The 22,463-nt window shown below is 43.8% G+C and overlaps 1 protein-coding gene across 9 annotated transcripts in view; it reads left to right on the forward strand.

Annotated features, from left to right (window-relative positions):
- The window catches only part of LOC118398320 (sodium bicarbonate cotransporter 3-like), a 73,983-nt gene extending 52,938 nt beyond the window's left edge, over positions 1-21,045 (forward strand). For 7 of the 9 annotated variants that reach the window (XM_052470608.1, XM_052470602.1, XM_052470610.1 and 4 more), the window contains 19 exons: positions 2,965-3,122; positions 3,373-3,460; positions 3,708-3,854; positions 4,321-4,433; positions 12,241-12,415; positions 13,109-13,242; positions 13,947-14,192; positions 14,450-14,555; positions 14,648-14,809; positions 15,103-15,216; positions 16,415-16,576; positions 16,827-16,952; positions 17,280-17,405; positions 17,640-17,708; positions 17,955-18,128; positions 18,350-18,487; positions 18,669-18,775; positions 19,546-19,656; positions 20,410-21,045. In XM_052470608.1, coding sequence (XP_052326568.1) covers positions 2,965-3,122; positions 3,373-3,460; positions 3,708-3,854; positions 4,321-4,433; positions 12,241-12,415; positions 13,109-13,242; positions 13,947-14,192; positions 14,450-14,555; positions 14,648-14,809; positions 15,103-15,216; positions 16,415-16,576; positions 16,827-16,952; positions 17,280-17,405; positions 17,640-17,708; positions 17,955-18,128; positions 18,350-18,487; positions 18,669-18,775; positions 19,546-19,656; positions 20,410-20,494 — 2,541 coding nt within the window. In that variant the 3' untranslated portion in view covers positions 20,495-21,045. Of the gene's footprint in view, positions 1-2,964; positions 3,123-3,372; positions 3,461-3,707; positions 3,855-4,320; positions 4,434-12,240; positions 12,416-13,108; positions 13,243-13,946; positions 14,193-14,449; positions 14,556-14,647; positions 14,810-15,102; positions 15,217-16,414; positions 16,577-16,826; positions 16,953-17,279; positions 17,406-17,639; positions 17,709-17,954; positions 18,129-18,349; positions 18,488-18,668; positions 18,776-18,992; positions 19,045-19,545; positions 19,657-20,409 lie in introns of all 9 variants that reach the window. The other 2 variants (XM_052470606.1, XM_052470605.1) reach the window with 2 other exon arrangements.
- Positions 21,046-22,463: the final 1,418 nt, after the last annotated feature.

Here is a 22,463-nt window from a genome sequence, read left to right on the forward strand (position 1 = left end):
TATTTCCTCCCCTTTGGCCTGGCAAATCCACAGAAGCTCTGTGACCGATGATATTCCGACCCCGCCTTCTGCATTTGGTCAGGTTGAAGCCAGCCTTCATCCACGTATACAAAGTTGTGAGAAGGTTCACTTGATTCCAACTCCATCATACGCTATATCCCAGAACACACAGTTGAATTTGTTTTGGTAAGGAAGAGTGACATAAAATATACATATATTGCATGTTCCTTCCACAGCAATGGAAATGTGTGCAGTTTATGCTTACTGTACTATGTATCACTATAAAATGTTGCTGTAAAGTAGTTACATAGATATATGTTTTACCTGTACATACTGGTACCGTAGTTCCTTAACTCTGTCCTCATTCTTTGGAATGGTACACGGTACAGCTGTTTCATACTCATCTGGTTTCTATGCAACACCCTGTTGGTTGGTTGAGATGCTAACCGTATGGATGTTTTCAAAGACATCGTTGTCTTCTATAATGGTCCTTTGTATTTCGCTGAGTCTCATGGCATTGTTTGCTCGGACCATAGTGCAAATAGCCCCCTCCTGTTGATGTGTGAAACGGCGTCCTCTGCCACCGGTTTGAGGTAATCTTGCAGTCCAATGTGGGGAAAAATGCAGTGATGCATCGCACACTTTCACATAGACAAAAACTATGCGAACACACATTTTACTGTAAAACATACAGGTGGGTGCATGTAAGGTGCAGTATGTATCTGTATAGAGTATATTTCTGTATGCTGTGAAATACAAGTGGACTACTGGAATATGAAGTATACAGTATACTGCTTATATACAGTAACAGTGCACTGTACATTGGTGGACATACCTGTTCTCTCTTCGAAACATTTGAACTATTGAGGACACGGTTGATCTCCCAATATTCGGCTGCACCCTTCGACCCGCCTCAGCCATTGTAAGGCCACGATTGACAACATGGTCTACAATAGTGGCCCTTATGTCGTCAGATATGCGCCTATGTCCTCTTCTGCCTCTTCCTCTGTTTTGCCTTCCACCACGCATCCTTGCTCCTCTTCTTCCTCCTCTTGGCTGTTGATCCTGTTCGTTTCCTGGTCCATCCATTATTGGAAAATTGCAACTCTGTGTTGTGGTCTGTCTATATATGCTTGCCAATTGATTCTTCATGAGATGCACCTTTGAGCAACTGGTTGATTGTTGGTTGAACTAACACTTTACATTCCTTCATGAGTGAGGGTCAATTTCACGTGCACGATTCATCAATTCACATTTTTGTACAAAAGGTCTAATAGAAATGTGTAAAACTATGCTTGACAGTTTATGACAAATAGTTCAACAATTTTGCATGTAATGGCTTATGCAAGGAACTAATGCCTAGATGTTTTGAGGGGTAAGACTATTCAACAGAGAACCATCTACTAAATTTTGATCAACATGACATGAGCAAATGATAATGTGGAAAAAAGCTGACACTTCTACATTATCAATTGCAATTTGTTCAAAGGAATAAAATATTGCTTTAATGATGTGCACAAGTGACTAGATGATTTGGAATTTGTACAAGTAGTATCAAGAATTGCACTTTTGATCTAAGAAATGCACCAAAGCGACTAAGGAAAAACTGTAAGTGAGATCTTATATATCCATTTATGACTCTTTTCAGCCCTGAAATACGTAGGCTGACGGCTGTGAGGAGTCGGCTTACAACCAGCTTTCATGTGTTTGCCAAGAAGCAATCTCATACTTGACTGGGGTAGTCTAATCAAAAGAGGGAGAAGGAGACAGAGTGTGTGTGTTTGTGGAAGAGAGAGAGATGCAGATATTACCTATCTCAGTGGGCAAGGTCTCCCAGCGCTGTTACTCAGTTCAAACAACCGACCTTGAGATGAAAGTTACTCCTTTGATCAGTACTGCCACTTGATCAGTATAGCTTCCCTCTACTGCCACTAACAACGTAGCTTCCTCCAACCCTAGCGTCCATCCATAGCTTCAATCTGCCACTGAGCATGATCCCTCCATCCCCAGTCATTCCTTCCTTTAATTTGAACTCTCTCCCTACTCTGTTGTGCCAATTGGGCTCCAGGTAGATATAATGACATAAATGATATATTTTGCTCGGCTTGATTTGTTATACCAGTGTTTCCCAGTACGAGGCTGCACTGCCGTGTGCATCCCGCGGGACCTTGTAGTCCCCGACAGATCATAGCAGCGCGGTTGGCATTTGTCATGCTGTGGGCAGTGAGACAAGACAACTTTGGGATGAAAACATACTACAGTCCCACGGATTATTTTGAACGGTTGTCTTTCTGTGTTGTATGTGTTATCTCTTGTATAAAAAAAATAAAAACAACTTTTTGTGTCACAGTTCACAAACTCTTATAGGCTAATTCTGCTTCAAGTTCAGTTAGCCTATATCTCCTCGTTTTTGTTGGGCGCACGAGAACAAATGCGCCCATGTGTGGTCTAAATTCAATAGCCTGTAGCCTATATGCATGGGCGGAGAAGCACGGCGCCGTTGTCTTTCCGTGGGGAATGACTTCCTAAATAGGATAGGCTATAGTTTAGGCCCCGACATTGACTAGAAATAAGCATTGGTGACGCATGAATTTGTCTGCCTGCGAATCGTCCTGCTTCTTTTGTGTTATCTAAATTGCTGGGACCGGGGATGCAAAGCAAGCTGTGTCCCACACACCTCCATTGCGGGACTGGGCCCAGATTTGGGACCGGTTCTTGCGGGTGGGAGTCGGACGAGAAGTCTGCAGGAGCGGGCGGGCGCGGTAAGAAAAGTCGTGGGCGGGAATTAAGTCCGGCAAAAGAATGCACTTTTTCTTCTTCTTTTTTCCCAACTAATCAACTCATCATCAAGGACCAGGATTCACAGGATTCACAGAAACAGGGCCAGGATTGGGAGACACTGTCTCATATAGTTTTACTTTCTAAAGCCTCTCTCTCTCTCGGGTCCCGTTCTGCTCCTTTTAGGTGGACATGAACTTCATGAAGAAGATTCCTCCGGGTGCCGAGGCGTCCAACGTGCTGGTAGGGGAGGTGGACTTCCTGGAGAGGCCCATCATCGCCTTCGTACGCCTGTCCCCCGCCGTCCTCATCACGGGGCTCACGGAGGTGCCCGTGCCCACCAGGTAGGTACACTACATCTCCACACCCACTCTTTCCCTGCTCTTTCTCTGTCTAACCTGCTGGTCCTAGGTTTTATTCATGCACCTGCTCCCCTACCAGTAGCCAAAACCATTTCTATTTGGAGCCATAAGTCCTATCACCGAATATACTAAATTATGTTGGGTTTTGAATAAAATACTTTGTATCTGCCTCTACCTGGCCATCTACATTGCGTTGAGTCTAATGCGTGCAAATGGTTTGTGTCCCCTACAGGTTTTTGTTTCTGCTGTTGGGTCCACACGGGAAAGGCCCTCAGTACCATGAGATTGGCAGATCCATGGCCACACTGATGACAGATGAGGTGAGAGGACGGGAGATGTTTTACGTGCTGCTGTTTGTGCAGTTATCCTTATAGTCTTATGAAGATTAGTAACATTCAGTCATAAACATGAATTAGCTTCCCCTCCCCCCACATGCATAGAATAGACTAACTCATTCGTGTAACTTTTTCCCTTTAGGGGGGGTGGATCTTTAGGTGTGGCGTTCAGACGAGATCAATTTTAAGATCAGAACGTAAAAGCTATACTCTTTCCTGCATTTCTCTGTAGATATTCCATGATGTGGCGTACAAGGCCAAAGATCGGATGGACCTTCTGTCTGGGATAGATGAATTTCTGGACCAGGTGACAGTCCTGCCCCCAGGAGAATGGGACCCCTCGATACGAATCGAACCCCCCAAGAACGTCCCATCGCAGGTGAGGGTCTAAGTCGACATATATAAACAGAAACAGAAAATCAACATGTCTGAAGTCGAGCCTGATTTTAGACGATTGGTCACGTCGTGCTCTTCAATCTTGGTCCTGGAGACCCACAAGGGGTTTTGTTTCAGTCTAGCAACGAGCACACTTGATTAAATGAATCAAGGGCTTGATGATTAGTTGAATCAGATGTGTTGGAAACATAGTCTACCCTGTACCACCTGTGGGTGTCCAGGTTTGAAGAGCACTGGCTTGCATGTTCGTTTCCTATGGCGTTTCCATGATGTGTATGACTGTGCCTCCTGGTGGCAGTAGAGGATATAACAGCCCTGTAATAACTTAGTCATGCGTGCATGTATTTTCGTATGGGTGGCCACAGCGGGAATCAAACCCATGACCCTGGCGTGGCCAACTCCATGCTCTACCATCTGAGCCAAACCTATAATGGCACTCTCACTTGTAGTTGAAGAGGAAGATTCCCTCCCAGCCCAACGGGTCGCCCTCACCCTCTGGGGAGATGTTGAAGGAGGAGGATGAAGGCCACGGAGCTGGGCCCGAGTTGCAGAGAACCGGACGGTGAGCAATGCATATTCATTTATAGCGGAGGTTTCCGAGACACAGATTAAGCTTAATTCTGGACCTAAAAGCATTGTCAATGGAGATTCCCCACTTTTTATTCCAGGACTAGGCTTAATCTGTGTCTGGGGAAACTGCCCCATAGAGAACAGTTGATTAGGGTAACGACGATCTCAAACGACACCCTATTTCTTACATAGAGTTGTGATCAACAGTAGTGGACTACCATACATGTGGAATAGGGTATCATTTGAGACACTGCCTAAGATTTTTTTTTTCAGTGGTGGGCCGTCAGGGCCAGCAAGGCCTTCTCTGCTGGCCTAAACATCATCAGAATACAATTTTTAAAAATATATATTTTCCCACAAATATGTATTAAATTATTCCCCAGAGTAAGAGTTATACTCTTCATTTCATAGCTTTCCTCTTGGTTGTACTGCTTCCAGCCCCAGGTTGAGATTTGGAGGGCTGGTCTTTATGTTAGATCTTTTATCCAATCATATTCAGCCATCATGTGTTGCCAGGGGTCTAAAATCTGCCCTCAGGCCTTCGGCATCAACAGTGCGGGCGCTTGTAGCTTAAAGTGAATGGAAATTTAGTGTCAACCAATCAGCTTTAGAGTTGCCTATTGTAAGCCTGCTGGCTGGCTCCAGTGTTACACAGGAGCCAGCTAGCAGGCGTAGTGCGTGCACGTCTTTTGATTGGATTACCAATATTGAGAGGCAGGTCCTATGGGCAGGTCTATTCAGAACTACGAAACTGAATTTGATAAACAAATTAATTTGCGTACTACTAAGCTGTTTTTTCAACCCACAATGGAAGGAGGAGAAGATATCGATTTGGTCGAGGATATAATTATAACGCCATTCTCAAGACTAACTTTTCAAGAAAAGTTAGACATTGTAAGGAGAAGTCGCCCGGCGCTACAAAGCCAGTCACAGGTGGGAAAGGGGTTTGTTCGCCACTTTCAAAGTTCCAACTACGAGCGCTATCAATGGCTCACAGGCTCCGAGAAGCACTGCAAACTGTGCTGCTGGGAATGCCTATTATTACAATTGAGCGAGAGAGGCGCAGGTTCAGTCAAATCTACGATGACACCCAGTTCACCCAGCGTACGTAGAGGCCCAGCACAAGGAGACCCATACTACCAACAACTCCACAGCAATATTCTGGACAACATTCTTTGCCAGATACGAAACACGTTTCAAGACCACAAAAAATGTATGTTTCTCTCCCTCCTGGACCCCCAGCACTTTCAGACCTACCTGGAAAAAATTCCCGCAAACGGCCTTCTCCAGCATAACAGAGAGTCACGGAAAGTCCCTCTGATCTCCTTGATTTCCTTAAGCAGAAAAATCTGAATGAGGACATGGGGCAACTTTACACATTGGCATGTGTGACAGTGACTATCCCTGTGTCCACGGCTTCTGTCAAGCGGTCATTCTCGGCCTTAAAGCGAATCAAAACGTATTCCAGAAATGCTACTGGACAGACTCGGCTTTCAGCATTAGCCTCCATGTCGATAAAAAAGGACTTATTGGTGGAACTAAAGCGCACAGATAGACTGTACAACAGAGTCATTGAAGTCTTCTTGAGGAAAGAAAGGAGGATGGATTTTGTGTTCAAATAATCCGTCTTTGGTGTGTAGGCATACAATGCATTTGATTCTTTATCATTTACATTTTTACATTTAAGTCATTTAGCAGACGCTCTTATCCAGAGCGACTTACAAATTGGTGCATTCACCTTATGACATCCAGTGGAACAGCCACTTTACAATAGTGCATCTAAATCTTTTAAGGGGGGTGAGAAGGATTACTTTATCCTATCCTAGGTATTCCTTAAAGAGGTGGGGTTTCAGGTGTCTCCGGAAGGTGGTGATTGACTCCGCTGTCCTGGCGTCGTGAGGGAGTTTGTTCCACCATTGGGGGGCCAGAGCAGCGAACAGTTTTGACTGGGCTGAGCGGGAACTGTACTTCCTCAGTATGTATGTTTCGCATTTTATTTCGTTAATATTAAATAGCCTATATATTAACAAAATAAAATGGCAAATAGTCTATGTTGCAAATTATTCGTTTTTTTTCCCTTTTATTTTCAGTGAATAGTTATGTGTCTTTATCATCACGGTGAAACTGCTTTGGGTGCGACACAACGCCTGGTTATACTGCGTTTCTGAATAAATGTATAGAGTCCAGAGCCATGGCATCATAATGATGGTAATAAGAGGTGGATTAATTCGGGTGGGACTTTGTAGGACCTCACTGAAGGCCCAGGCCCACGGCACGCCACTGTTTAAAAAAAATACTATGGTGTGACATAGGCAATAGGTCGTAAAACTATTTTTTTGAACTGTTTTGATGTCAGAAATAAAACTGCTTTTTATTCATGATGAAATGCATTAAACACGTATAAGGTAATCCAGTATCGAAACTGTTTATGAAGGCCAAAATGAATAACATACAATGCTCACATACTGTGACATTGCCAATGCACTGCACACGTTACAGTTACGATGCTGACATAAGTAAATCCTCCGGTTCTCCGGGTGAAAGCCTCTGAGATCACGTGGCTGGTAGAGTGTGATTATTTGTGATCTCACTCCCCCAGGACACACACACCTCGCAGACTGGGCACTGCATTATTTACCCTTCCGCAGATCTACTCTCGGCATGCTGCTATAAAAAGCAGCATGTCGGCAGAAAACGACAGAGAGAGGTAGAGGGGGGGAAGGAGGGATAAAGAGCATTAGAGAGAGAGAGAGAGACTAAGGTAGAGATAAGGGATAGTCTTTACGGGGTGTTATGCAGTCCCTGAACACACAAAGGGGTGGTGACTTAGACCTGAGAGTGGTGGGTTGAGTGTGTTTGTGTAAGTTAGCTGAGTGTGTGTGTGAGGTAGGAACCTGGGTGTGAATGGGTTGAGTGGTATCTGGGTCAGAGAGCAGGAGTATGTCCAACCCCGGTGGGAAACTAATAGGGTTCGCCTCAGCAAGGAACCTAGCTCTAAGCATCACAGTTAGGAAATGACCATTAACCAAAGATCTCTAAAATGTCTTGTAGGAAGTGTCCAAAAATGTCTACCACATTTGGGGGTTCCAAATTTATTTTCTGGCAGACCCTATTGATGGTAGTGTTGTCACGATACCAGAATTTTGACTTCGATACCAGGTTTAGTATCATAATACTCAATGTCAATACTCGATACCAAGGCAAAAAAAAGTGTATTAGCTAAAGTCACAGAATAACCTTTGGGCATCTTTTGAGTTTTTGTCATACTTTGTGTGAAGGAAGTTCTAACTTCTAGCACAGATGTAATGGTAGGCTGACTTTCGCCTAAAATCCTTCTGCAAAAATATACATAAGCATATAAATATTTTACAATTAAAGCTGCTAACTGTTTTAAAATGTAATTTACATATCAGGGTAAATTTACTCATCCATGTTCATAATATTGGTTCAAATTATACTGAACATAAATATAAAAGCAACAGTTTCAAAGATTCTATACCCACCGCACTCTATTCGCAATGTTGACATCAGCAAACCATGTGCCCACACGACACCATACACATGGTCTGCGGTTGAGAAATCTGTGGCATTGTGTTGTGTGACTAAACTGCACATTTTAGAGTGGCCTTTTATTGTCCCCAGCACAAGGTGCACCTGTGTAATGATCATGCTGTTTAATGAGGTTCTTGATATGCCACACCTGTCAGGTGGATGGATTTGCTTACTGCCCCAATAGATCCACAGACGATGCAATCGCCATCGCACTGCACACTGTCCTATCCCATCTGGACAAAAGGAATACCTATGTAAGAATGCTGTTCATTGACTGTAGCTCAGCATTCAACACCATAGTACCCTCCAAGCTCATCATTAAGTTCGGGGCCCTGGGTCTGAACCCCACCCTGTGCAACTGGGTCATGTTCTTTGTGACGGGCCACCCCCAGGTGGTGAAGGTAGGAAACAACACCTCCACTTTGCTGATCCTACACACAGGGGCCCCACAAGGGTGTGTGCTCAGCCCCTCCTGTACTCCCTGTTCACCCATGACTGTGTGGCCATGCACGCCTCCAACTCAATCATCAAGTTTGCAGATGACACAACAGTAGTAGGCCTGATTACCTGATTAGACGGCCTACAGGGAGGAGGTGAGGGCCCTGGGAGATTGGTGACAGGAAAATAACCTCCCACTCATTGTCAACAAAAGAAAGGAGCTGATCGTGGACTTCAGGAAACAGCAGAGGGAGCAAGCCCCCTATCCACATCGACGGGACCGCAGTGGAGGAGGTGGAAAGCTTCAAGTTCCTCAGCGCACATGACGATCTGAAATGGTCCAGCCACACAGACAGTGGCAACAGCGCCTCTTCAACCTCAGGAGGCTGAAGAAATTTGGCCCAAACTTTTACAGATGCACAATTGAGAGCATCCTATCGGGCTGTATCACCGCCTGGTACGGCAACTGCACCGCCCGCAACCGCAGGGCTCTCCAAAGGGTGGTGCGGTTTGCCCAATACATCACCGGGGGCAAATTACCCATCCTCCAGGACAACTACGCCACCCAATGTCACAGGAAGGCCAAAAAGATTTTCAAGGACATCAACCACCCGAGCCACGGCCTGTTCACTCTGCTATCATCCAGAATGCGAGGTTAGTACAGGTGCATCAAAGCAGGGACCGAGAGACTGAAAAACAGCTTCTATCTCAAGGCCATCAGACCTTGTTATATAGCCATCACTAGCCAGCTTCCACCTGGTTATGAGACCCTGCACCTTGGAGGCTGCTGCCCTATATACAAGATAGACTTGGAATCACTTTAATAATGGAACACTAGTCACGTTAACTTCTCTGGGATATGTGGGACGCTACCGTCCCACCTCGCCAACAGCCAGTGAAATTGCAGGGCGACAAATTCAAAACAACAGAAATCCCATAATTAAAATTCCTTAAACATACAAGTATTATACACCACTTTAAAGAGAAACTTCTTGTAAATCCAGCCACAGTGTTCGATTTCAAATAGGCTTCATGGTGAAAGCACACTTAACAATTATGTTAGGTCAGCACCTAGTCACAAAAAACATACAGCGATTTTCCAAAGAAGGAGAGGTGTCACAAAAGTCAGAAATTTGATGATCTTCATCAGATGGCACTCACAGGACTTCATGTTACACAATAAATGTGTGTTTTGTTCAATAAAGTTAATCTTTATGTCCAAAAACCTAATTTGAAATTGGTGTGTTATGTTCAGAAATGCATTGTCTCAAACAAACATCCAGTGAAAGTGCAGAGAGCCACATCAAATTGCAGAAATACTCATAATAAACATTGGTAAAAGATACATGTGTTATGCATGGAATTATAGACAAACTTCTCCTTAATTGAACCGCTGTGTCAGATTTCATAAAGGCTTTATGGGGAAAGCACACCGATTATGTTAGGTCAGCACCTAGCCACAGAAAAACATACAGCCATTTTCCAAAGAAGGAGAGGTGTCACAAAAGTCAGAAATAGCGTTATAAATATTCACTTACCTTTGATGATCTTCATCGGAATGCACTCCCAGGAATCCCAGTTCCACAATAAATGTGTGTTTTGTTCGATAAAGTCCATCATTTATGTCCAAATACCTCCTTTTTGTTTATCCCAATAATCGAAATGCTCAATGCGCGATCGCTTAGCTCAGACGGAAAGTCCAAAAAGTTATATTACAGGTCGTAGAAACATGTCAAACGATGTATAGAATCAATCTAGGATGTTTTTATCATAAATCTTAAATAATGTTTCAACCGGACAATTCCTTTGTCTTTAGAAATGAAACGCAGCTACCTGTCACGGCCACACGCATGATTTGGCTCATGGCATTCTGCCAGACACCTGACTCAAACAACTCTTATTCTCTCCCCCTTCACAGTAGAAGCCTGAAACAAGGTTCTAAAGAATGTATGACCCCATAGACACTGTATATTCGATAGGCAATGACTTGAAAAACTACAAATCTCAGATTTCCCACTTCCTGGTTGGATTTTTCCTCAGGTTTTTGCCTGCCATATGAGTTCTGTTATACTCACAGACATCATTCAAACAGTTTTAGAAACGTTTTCTATCCAAATCTACTAATTATATGCATATTCTAGCTTTTGGGCCTGAGTAGCAGGCAGTTTAGTCTGGGAACCTTATTATCCAAGCTACTCAATACTGCCCCCCGTCCCAAAGAAGTTAACAATGTTTAAATAATGTTTACATACTGCTTTACTCATCTCATATGTATATACTGTATTCTATTCTACTGTATTTTAGTCAATGCCACTCCGACATTGCTCAATCTAATATTTATATATTTCTTAATTCCATTCTTTTACTTTTAGATTTGTGTGTATTGTTGTGAATTGTTAGATACTACTGCACTGTTGGAGCTAGAAACACAAGCATTTCGCTACACCCGCAATATCATCTGTGTATGTGACCAATACAATTTGATTTGATTTATTTATCTTGGAAAAGGATACATTTCTCACTTACAGGGATTTAAACAACTTTGTGGACAATTTGAGAGATACAAGCTTTTTGTACGTATGGAACATTTCTTCAATCATTTATTTCAGCTCATGAAACATGAGACCAACACTTTACATGTAGCGTTTATATTTTTGTTCAGTGTACTGAGCTGAGACAAAAGATACCAGAAATGTTCCATGGTATGTGCAGGCATAAGCTATGGTCAACGAACACAATTGCATTTTATTGATGGTAATTTCAATGTACAGATATACGGTAACAAGATCCTGAGGCCCATTGTGAGGCTGTAACGGGGTGCGTACTCGCGGCAGAGAAGTCAGGCGCAAAGAGAGCGAAACCTGATTTACAACATAATAAACATAAAAACCACCGTAAACAGAACAATCAATGAATGGGTCAAACAAAACCCGGTATCCACCAGCATAACGTACACAAGCACGACAAGAAACAATTACAGACAAGGACATGGGGGGAAACAGAGGGTTAAATACACAACATGTAATTGATGGAATTAAAACCAGGTGTGAGGGAAGACAAGACAAATCAATGGAAAATGAAAGGTGGACCGACTTCGGCGGAAGTCGTGACAGAGGCCCATTTCCTTCAAGGTATCTGTGACCAACAGATGTGTATCTGTATTCCCAGTCATGTGAAATCCATAAATTAGGGTCTAATGAAATGATTTCAATTGACTGATTTCCTTTATTGAACTGTAACTCTGTAAGAAATGAGAAATTGTGGCATGTTGCCTTTATATTTTTGGTCAGTATAATTTGTCGAACTGGAACGCCAAACGCGCTGAAAAGTTAGGCTGCTGGCCCAGTCGACATATTACTAGACAGGCTTGATCATCTCAGTCAGTGTTACGACTCGAGACACATTCGGTAGAAGAACCGAAAAGTACTGAACCGTTTCTCATGTTACAGTATCAGAAAGTACCTAGGTTTTGGTGTAAGTTATCTGTGGGTCCTAACAAATCTCTGGGAGCCCTATAGACCCAAAATAGTTATCTCGGTGTCCAATAATGTGTTCCCACTGGGCACAGACGTCAATAACGTCTATTCCACGTTGGCTCAATGTAATTTCATTGAAATGGCGTGGAAACTGTTGACTCAACAGGTGTGCCCCCAGTGGGTTGTATGGTCCCCTGTATGGTCCAAAAAACCTCATCCAGAAGTCTACGGATGTAATCTGGGATTCATCTGGGATACTCCACCACGCGAGTATAATGCTGCTACTTTAATTAGCCCGCTGTAAAAGCGTTGTGTTTTTTCCCCTTCCTCTAGGATCTTTGGAGGCCTGGTGATGGATATAAAGCGGAAGGCCCCGTTCTACTGGAGCGACATCCGGGACTCGTTGAACCTGCAGTGTCTGGCCTCCATCCTGTTCCTCTACTGCGCCTGCATGTCCCCTGTCATCACCTTCGGGGGGCTGCTGGGAGAGGCCACTAAGGGCAACATAGTGAGTGGGTCCTTGTCCAAGAGTGTCACTCCGATTACAGCAGTCTGTCTTCTATCTGTGCTGTATCCCTTAATGTATGAAAGTCACTCAGCTGCCTGGTTGAACTGGTTTAACCAGGCTACAAGTCAATGTAAGCCTTGCACTAATTATGTATAGGTTTACCAAAAGGTCTTACCAAAAGGTCTTACCCTATTTGCTTATTACTATATACAAATATCACTAAAAGCATATAGGATTCACATCACTGTAAGCAATTCGGATGTGGTTAGACAGTGTCCCTATTCCTCACTGCGAGCTACTCAATATACTGTCTATATGTTTTGATCCTGACAATGAGCTACACACACAAAAACCCTACAGTAACTCCAGAGGGAGACTGTTGGCATAGCTAGCGTCAGCGTGCCGGGGTGTGTGATGCGTCTGAGTAAACTCACTAGAAGGCCAGTGGCGGAGGGATACAAGTACCGACAGGCTGACGGAGTGGAAGGAGAAAAGCAGTTTGTCGACACTGTCTGATGCTAGGCAGCCTGAGCTGGAATGTCGCTTTAAACTGATGTGCTATGTTATGTGGGGTGTTCTGTCCGCTTTGCCTTATTCCCCTTAGTCTCTCCTTCTCTCTGGTTTCCTCTTATGTATTTACCACCTCCTCCTCTTCTCACTCCTTTTCCCCCTCCCTCTCTTCTTTTGCTACAGAGTGCCATAGAGTCTCTGTTTGGGGCATCCCTCACAGGAGTGGCCTTCTCTCTGTTTGCGGGGCAGCCCCTCACTATACTGGGCAGTACGGGGCCTGTCCTAGTTTTCGAGAAGATCCTCTTCAAGTTTTGCAAGTGAGTGCTAAACCATATCCTGGTTTCACTTTCATTTGCACTGTGGCCCTCTGGTGGTAACAACCTGCAAGTACAAGCTCACCTGCCATTTGGGGATTTCTAATTTGGGGATTTCTAAAACTCAGTAACTCCCTGAGTTTTATGTACTGTATACATGCACAGTAAGTCAAGTGCCTGGAGTTTTTCTTGGTCAAGTCACATGGTCAGGAAAAACGCAGGGCCATAACTAGTTATGAAAGAAGTTGGGACAGGTTCAAGGTCGTTCATTGATGAATCCTCAATCATTTCATAAGGCATGGTCCGGTCCGAGTGATGGCTCCTCCCCTACAACTGTCATAACCTCTATGCTTTGAGCTCACTGCTTGCAGTACCTAATAAGATATGAATGTGAAAGTACACTGAAAACATCCAAAATGCATTATATATACAGCTAAAATCTAATACAATGCTTTGTAAAGTTGATATTGAGGTTAAATAAAGTGTGCTTTCTTAATTTACCTAATTTTTCTAACCTTTGCTTTAGATAAAATCAAGACATCAATATTCTTGTTATGTTTTCTTATATGAAAAATCTTAAATTTGCAGCTCACTGAGCAAATTCGTAATTTGCGATTAATCGTAGAGAATCCTGCGAGTTAACTCGACTACATTGTTTAATGATTTGACAGCCCTGCTATTGAATCTCAAACTCCTCTCCTACCCAGGGACTACGGCCTGTCCTACCTGTCTCTGAGGACCAGCATCGGCCTGTGGACGGCCTTCCTCTGCCTGGTCCTGGTGGCCACAGACGCTAGCTCCCTGGTCTGTTACATCACCCGCTTCACAGAGGAGGCCTTCGCCGCGCTCATCTGCATCATCTTCATCTACGAGGCCCTGGAGAAGCTCTTCCACCTGGGGGAACACTACCCCGTCAACATGCACAACGAGCTGGACAACCTCACCCTCTACTCGTGAGTCTGGGTTAGGGAGCCTCGGTGGAAGGCAAATGCCGCGGGAAGTGGGCGCTGCCATTTTTCCGTTGCCTTAAAAAAAAAAAATGTTTTGATCGCTGACCGATCACACATTTTATTCAGGAAATGTACCTTTTCTATTTGGATTGCAGTGTTTTAGATGATATTACCACTGACTCGCGCCCCAAAGATGGAAAAGGGGAAATTATGGTTGTGTGTGAGGCATGGAGTGTGTAAGATTTCTTCTCTTGACTCAGGTGTCATTGTTCTCCACCGGCCAACGCCTCCACTGAGATCTTGCAGACGTGGAACCAGACAGGACACACACCAGACACTATCTCCTGGAACAGTCTCAACGTATCGGTCAGTCAGAGGACACACACAAAGAACACACGCACTGCAAAAACATCTGTTGAGCCTGTGTATTTCTCTGACCCTTTTACTCTCTCTGCCAGATGTGTAACCTGCTCCATGGAGAGTTTGCTGGTTCTGCCTGTGGTCACCACGGCCCCTATATCCCAGATGTCCTCTTCTGGTCCATCATCCTCTTCTTCACCACCTTCTTCCTCTCCTCCTTCCTCAAGGAGATCAAGACCGAGCGATACTTCCCTACAAAGGTGTGTTATTCACTTTCAATCAGGGTGTACAGCTATTGTGTGTTTGTGTGTGTGTGTGTGTGCGCGTGCACGTGTCCGCGTGGGCGTGTTCATGTTCCTCTAAAAGTTTCATTGTGCTGCAACAACATTCACAGTTAATTTCAAGGTCATCACCTTCCTCCCACACAATGTGTCCCGCGCTTTGCCATCACCGTTAGCTACTGTGTGTGGGTGTTCCCACTGAGTGAATTATAATGGCTTTGTTGTTTACACACGACCATGTTTGTGCAATGTCCTTATCACGGGTTGTGCAGGTGCGCTCCACCATCAGTGACTTTGCCGTGTTTCTGACCATTATGATCATGGTGCTGGTGGACTATCTGATGGGCATCCCCTCTCCTAAACTCAACGTACCCGACCGCTTTGAGGTAGGACTCTTTTGATATTGTATTTCTGTGTAGGCATTCAAAAGACGCTGTACTGCCTGCCATAGGGCATACTGATAATGTCAACATGTCATGTGATGCTGATGACAGCAATGATATATATATATCCTGGGCTGATACTCGAGGCAGTAAGTGATAGTAGTCAGCTAATGTGGAAACTGGCCTATACAGATCTGTCTAGCGCAATGGGGTGACTTTCTTTTAGCCTTAGCGTTGAAGCTAACTCTCTGCCCTGCTGCAGCCCACCTCCAAGCACCACGGCAGGCTATCTAGTGTAAATGCGATAGCTAGCTACTAGCCTTAGCATTATAGCCAAAAATCTATCAAAGTCACACAGGATACAGTCAAGTGTACACAGGACAATGTAATGTACAATGGAAAACATCACGAAGGACCACACACAACCCAGCCACGGACGGTTCACTCATCTACCGTCTGGCAGACGGTATCGGAGCATAGGGTGTTGGACCACTAGGCTCAGAGATAGTTTTAACCCACAAACCAAACATTTGAACTGGAACTGACCATTTACACTGACTCTCCGTACCTGCACTCACTCAGTCACTCAGTCACTCAGTCACTAAGTCACTCACTCACTAAGTCACTCACTCACTCACTCACTCACTCACTCACTCACTCACTCACTCACTCACTCACTCACTCACTCACTCACAGACACAAGCCCACACATATGCAGATACAAACACACACACACACACACACACACACACACACACACACACACACACACACACACACACACACACACACACACACACACACACACACACACACACACACACACACACACACACACAAAACTGCTGCTATTGGACCTCTGTTTAATATTGCACAACACACTTCATATCTCCCTTCCCCGGCACACATGTAAATATTGTAATGTGCCTTCCTTATATTTATACCTCTGCTAAATTTGTATTCCATTTTTTTGCAGCTTCTATTGAGCTTCTGTTCTTTTTATACATTTGCATTACTTCATTATTTTCTATTCTTATTGTTGTCGCATTGTCGAGAGGAGAACCTGCAAGCATTACATTGTACTGTTTACACCGTGTGTTCCTGCGCATATGACAAATAAACTTAACTCGGAACACTATAGCCTGACTGCCAGCTATTAGCATTATAGTTTAAAAGCTAACTCTATGCTCTGGGTCTACAGCCTACCTCCAAGCATCGCGGCTGGCTGATCTCCCCGCTGGGCACCAACCCCTGGTGGACCCTGCTGGTGTCGGCGCTGCCCGCTCTGCTCTGCACCATCCTCATCTTCATGGACCAGCAGATCACCGCCGTCATCATCAACCGCAAGGAGCACAAGCTCAAGGTGAGCGAGCGCTGGTTTACGGCATAGACGTCCGTAGTCTCCATTTCCACTGTCAAGGTGAGGTGGAACAGACACATTTCTTACAATGTTCTGTCTCCTAGTACTGTCCATTATATTAACATTCACCGGGTTGAATGTAGCTAGTGTTTTCATGAAGCGTATTCACGGTGTAAAATGTGGTGCTCCCGACTACTATAATCACTTTTTTTTTATCCTCTTCTTTCACCCCCCCTTCTTCTCCGTCATGTAGAAAGGCTGTGGCTACCATCTGGACCTGCTGGTGGTGGCGGTAATGCTGGGGGTTTGCTCCATCATGGGCCTGCCCTGGTTCGTAGCCGCCACCGTGCTCTCCATCTCCCACGTCAACAGCCTCAAGGTTGGCAAGCCTGCTGCTGTCTTTTGTTTATTCGTTATAGGTCAGCGGTGTAAAACACAATTCCTGGAGGGCAGAGTGTCTGCGTTTATTAAATGTTCTTCTCCTCCCTTGTACTTCGCTGATCAATTAATTAGTTAGGGACTGCTCTCACCTGGTTGTCTAGGTCTTAACTGAACATATTGATAGGAAATGACAAAGACCAGCAGACATTCGGCCCTCCGGGTATTAAGTTTGACACCTCTGTTGTAAGTGATTAGTTGTGATTTTGGCTTTTTTTCTCTTGAGTATAATCGACATTCGTCTAATGTGATGGAATCAAACCTAAAGGTGGAGTCGGGCTGCTCGGCGCCAGGAGAACAGCCCAAGTTCCTGGGCATCAGAGAGCAGAGGGTCACCGGCTTCATGATATTTGTCCTCATGGGCTGCTCCGTCTTCATGACCTCCGCACTCAAGGTCAAAGCTCTTTGGGTTTTAGAAAAGTGTTATAAAAAAACAAGATGGATTATTAATGTATGACAATGGGCGCTGGACCCCTAATGCAATGTGAATGCTAAGCAGTTTGACTCTTAGGTGTTCACCTTACAGTTGAAATGTTGACATGGATGATTTTTTGAAAAAGGCGCTTGAAATGATTATGATTATTATTATTATATACTGTATGTTCAACTTTTCGTGCCCAACCTCCAGTTCATTCCTATGCCGGTGCTGTACGGGGTCTTCCTCTACATGGGAGCCTCTTCACTCAAAGGCATTCAGGTGAGATTATATTCACTGATTAGTTGAAGATATGATCAGAGATGTTGATCTTTAGACAGTAATGCAATGCCTTGTCTGTAGTGATGAGCTTACTCTTTTTGTAATTAAACTCCTTTTGATCAAGAAAACATGTCATTCCAGTTGAACTCTTTCATTGCAAATGTGTTTCCTGGCAAAAATGCGAAATGGATGATGAATGGTGCTCGGGACAATGTTCACATCTCTCTCTCCCTCTCGCTCTCTTAGTTCTTTGACCGTATCAAGTTGTTTGGTATGCCAGCCAAGCACCAGCCTGACCTGATCTACCTGCGCTACGTTCCCCTGTGGAAGGTCCATGTTTTCACCCTGGTGCAGCTCACCTGCCTCATACTGCTCTGGGTCATCAAGGCCTCCGCAGCCGCTGTCGTTTTCCCCATGATGGTAATACCCATAGAGAGAAATGTGCAATAGTAGTACTGCCATCAATCTATCTCTCAATGGTTAATATCACTCTCCACATTTACAAACAGGAGAAATGTGATATCTTGTCGACCAACAAGGGTGTTTGTAAACATGAAAATATCTAAAACCGTGTGTATGGGTCTGTGTAGTTATTTTGCCTCCTTTCTCCCCCTCTTAAAATATCCTGTTTTTGCTTAAAGGTGCTGGCCCTCGTCTTCATTCGGAAGCTTCTCGACTTTTTCTTTACCAAGAGGGAGCTCAGCTATCTGGACGACTTGATGCCCGAGAGCAAGAAGAAGAAAGAGGATGACAAGAAGAAGAAGGAGAGGGAGAAACGGGTAACACACAGCTGCACTTTAAAGCCATTAGCTCCCCCCCGACAACATTCACTGTCTAACACGCTAACACGACTTTCCCCCACAGAAATCAAACTAGAATCGGGCAAAGCTGCTCAGACGATGTCAAATTTGACTGCACTCTCATGGGTACACTCAATTGTAATTCTCCCCTTGGTCCCAGGAGGCCCAGGCTTTATTGCTCGTAGAACAGGTGGGCGTGAATGCTGTGAAGGTCCATTATGACGCTGGGAACCTGCTCAAGATCCCAGTCAAAACGTTCTCAGGGAGGTGAGTGCCGCCCACCCAACAACAGGAGTACAATTACACAACATTCCACTGGATAGATAAATGAAGGGCACACTTTTCTTTGGCTTTATCTTTGTATGACTTGATGATGTCATTTTATTAGGGTATAAAACAACAACAACATCTCTACATTCTTGGTATTGCAACGTAAAGGTAACCGTGATGATGTTAGTTCGGTAACGTGTTTTATCTTGAACAGATCGTACAGAATAATCGCTCGTACCCTCCCAGTGGATGAAGAGGCGGTAGGGGTGGGTGTCTGATACATCCAGCCCACGTGCTGAGTTTTAACTCTACTCAGTAATATACAGTAACATCAGTGAGCGCATGGCCAAAATCGTAACTTGGCTATTTACTATACCTTGTAGATGACGCCTTTTTATTGAAAACACACTCCCCTGTGTGTTGCGTTTGTGTTTTCTTTTTTTATGGGGGGGTTGTTATGATGATACATACTGCTCCATTGTATCATGGCAAGGTAAAAAGGCTCTAGCATGTGAATACTAATGACTAATGTACACATTGATTACATAGAGAACTCACCCTAGACCCTCACCCTAGACAACCATCATCCAAGTCACAATTGCCTCACATATTTTCAGTGCAAGATACAATGACAGAGAAACGCTTTGACCGAGAACTGGTGCCGAGTAGCCCTGTGTGCTTCAATCTTTTGTTTGTTTACCTTATCCATATGCATGCATGTCTGTCTCCCCTCCCTTGTTCTGTCCTGTTTTCCTCGCTGCACGTAGCTCATGTGACCTCAGCAATGTTAATATCTCTGAGGAAATGGCCAAAAGCGGGGCATGCAAAGCAGTGGCGATGAGCGCCGACTTCGGCCCGTCTATGAAGCGTAGCCAAAGGTAGCTATGCCGACGACGACTCGCCTTTAGCTGTCACCCCTCTTTGTCCTGAAAATGGATGAGCCTTTTTCCAGGCACACCTCAGGTCTACTGAAATCTCATTAAGACAAGATCACTTGTAGGTCATATAATTCTATTATATTCTGTGACGATTCTAATGGACAGTAACGAATCTAATACAACTAAATAATCTACTTAATTCTGTGACTAGCACGTGAACTAATAGGTATGATAAGGACAATCTATCCATTCGTATGTAATGAGACTATTAAGATCTTGCTTTTGCTTGTGTCATAACTTGCATAATTTTCAGTTGCATATGTATGTTGTGAGATCTGAATTGTGTGTGGATATTTCCATAAAACAAGAATACATTCTATTTTCTTGAATATTGTATTTGCCTACAATACATAAAAGCAAAGCGTTGAGGCTTTGCCCTGAGGTTCTTACATGTCCTGAGGATCTAACTGGGTGCTACCACATTTGATCGTTCCGTCCTAATTATAATGGTTAAGGACAACATAATTGAACACATGAGCCCGCCATCTTCAAGTTAGGGTGTTTAACAACCGTATATTCTTAGAGCATGGTATGAGCTTTGAGTTTACTTTTAGCATTGCCGTCTGACACTTTCACAGACAGCATTGCACTTACATCAGAAACACATTTCCTGCTCATCCTTGACACATTGATATCCTGGCCCAGCACAGCACAACCAGCCCATTGATGTTTCCCTCCCTTGTCTCCTGGCAGCCAGGAGAAGGTCGCCTGTGTTAGAGTCAACATGGACACTACCGAGGCAGGAGGAGAGAGTTCAGCCTTAGAGACTGCCTTGTGATCGAGGAGACCTTGTACTAACCCCCCACCGAACCCCACAGAGGGCCACCCTGGTACAGTGAGCAAGCTAGGACTTGAGCAGAGCAATCAGACTGGTCTCTGGAAAAGAAGCCCCTTTTGTGGGTCTTGATGGGTCAACAGTTGAGCTCCAGTGGTCCAGTGAGCTAAGGGGGTCTTGAGGACCCCCCAGTGCACAGAGGACTGACTGCCCGGGCAGTGGCGAGCACATTGCCGGAACATGAATGAACCAGACTCACACTGCCTACCGAAACCCCATGGGTCAAAACCCCATGTCAACCAATCATTTCACACTCACTGCCACAGATGCCAAAGGATGGGGCCACCACCGCCACACATATGCGGAATCTTCTTTAAATTGTTGTGTATGCATAAATATACTTAATTGTATTATATAAGGTATATTTTCTCATGTACATTTTAAGTAATATTTTATTACCAATTAAGAGATTCACATTTGCATCCTGTTTTTTTTTAGCTATTCTGGTCTCTGTCTACATTTTTAAAATAATATATATTTCCTTTCCTAAATGTAATATAATAATATAATAATATATATGCCATTTAGCAGACGCTTTTATCCAAAGCGACTTACAGTCATGTGTGCATACATTCTACGTATGGGTGGTCCCGGGAATCGAACCCACTACCCTGGCGTTACAAGCGCCATGCTCTACCAACTGAGCTACAGAAGGACCACGTACTATACACAAACCCAGCTACACCAGCTCCAAAAACACATCAGTCAAGCCATGATGATTCAAGTTGTTATTTCTGTGAGTTCATCAGTGCAAACTGGTAACATCCTGACTTAACACGGGTAATCTAAAACGAAACTGTTGCAAACCAAAAGAAGAATGTAGACATTCAGACGCCTTTACCCCGTAATCTTTCTCGCTTTGTGAAACATTGACAACGGTTGAAGTGGCAACATCTTTTCACTGCCCCTGTACTGTATCTGTACTGTATACTCTGCAAGTTGCATTCTCAGTATTGGTATTGCTGCTCAGATCAAGTTGTTCCAACTGAGAATATTTGTTATTGTTGTAAGTATATGTCACTGTTATGCTGTTTCTGTGGAATTGTGTGCTTTCTGTTGTATGTTTCAATGGAACATTTTCTGAAATACTAATTTAAGGTTAAGAAAGTGATGGGATGAATACTACAATAAGCACTTTAGATTTGTTTGCCAGTAGGAATGAGTGCACAGGCCTGAATTGAGTTAAAAACCATTGAATCTGAAGACCCACAGAACTGTTTGCTCAAATGTCAAGAAAAAGTTACAACTTTGAAATCAATATGATTTCTGATTGTGGGAAGTTCTTTACACTCATCGCTTGTCTGTCACTATTCGCACAGTATTTCAATATTATAACCTATTTTGTGTATTATTGTTGGATTAATTATTCTTGGGACAATTATTTTTGATAAACAGGAAAGTGAACAAAAAGGCAATGTGCCGTTAGATTTCTTCTAAAAGCAATGAACAACATTATTCTGTGCAGTCAAATTGTATTCTCACAATATTGTACCATTTATGCTGTACAAGTTTTGATCCTTGTGTGTCACAATGTACACCGTAAAGGTAAGTTCAATATTGCACATGTCATTTTTATGCTGAAAGATATTTCCAAAAATGATCTGTAAAATGCAATTATATATTTCTCATTTGCTTAGCACACGTGCTCCTGTTTTAGCAATAATAGACGAGTTTTCAGTACAATACAATGTCTGGAGTGATGTTTCTATTGAGCTGTCTAAAGGGAGTTTGTCAAACCCCATCCACGTTGTGTGTCTATTGACTATTAGTGTGTGGCTGATTATACAGACAATAGCTGACGTGCCTTGTGAATGCTCCCTGTTTGTCTTTATTCATACGGTAGACATAGTGTTAATGTTCAGGTAGTGCACACACACGTGGCTCAAAATGCGTAAGAGAGACGAGCAAGCTA

This window comes from Oncorhynchus keta, chromosome 19, assembly GCF_023373465.1.
Source record: "Oncorhynchus keta strain PuntledgeMale-10-30-2019 chromosome 19, Oket_V2, whole genome shotgun sequence".
Lineage (NCBI taxonomy): Eukaryota > Metazoa > Chordata > Actinopteri > Salmoniformes > Salmonidae > Oncorhynchus > Oncorhynchus keta.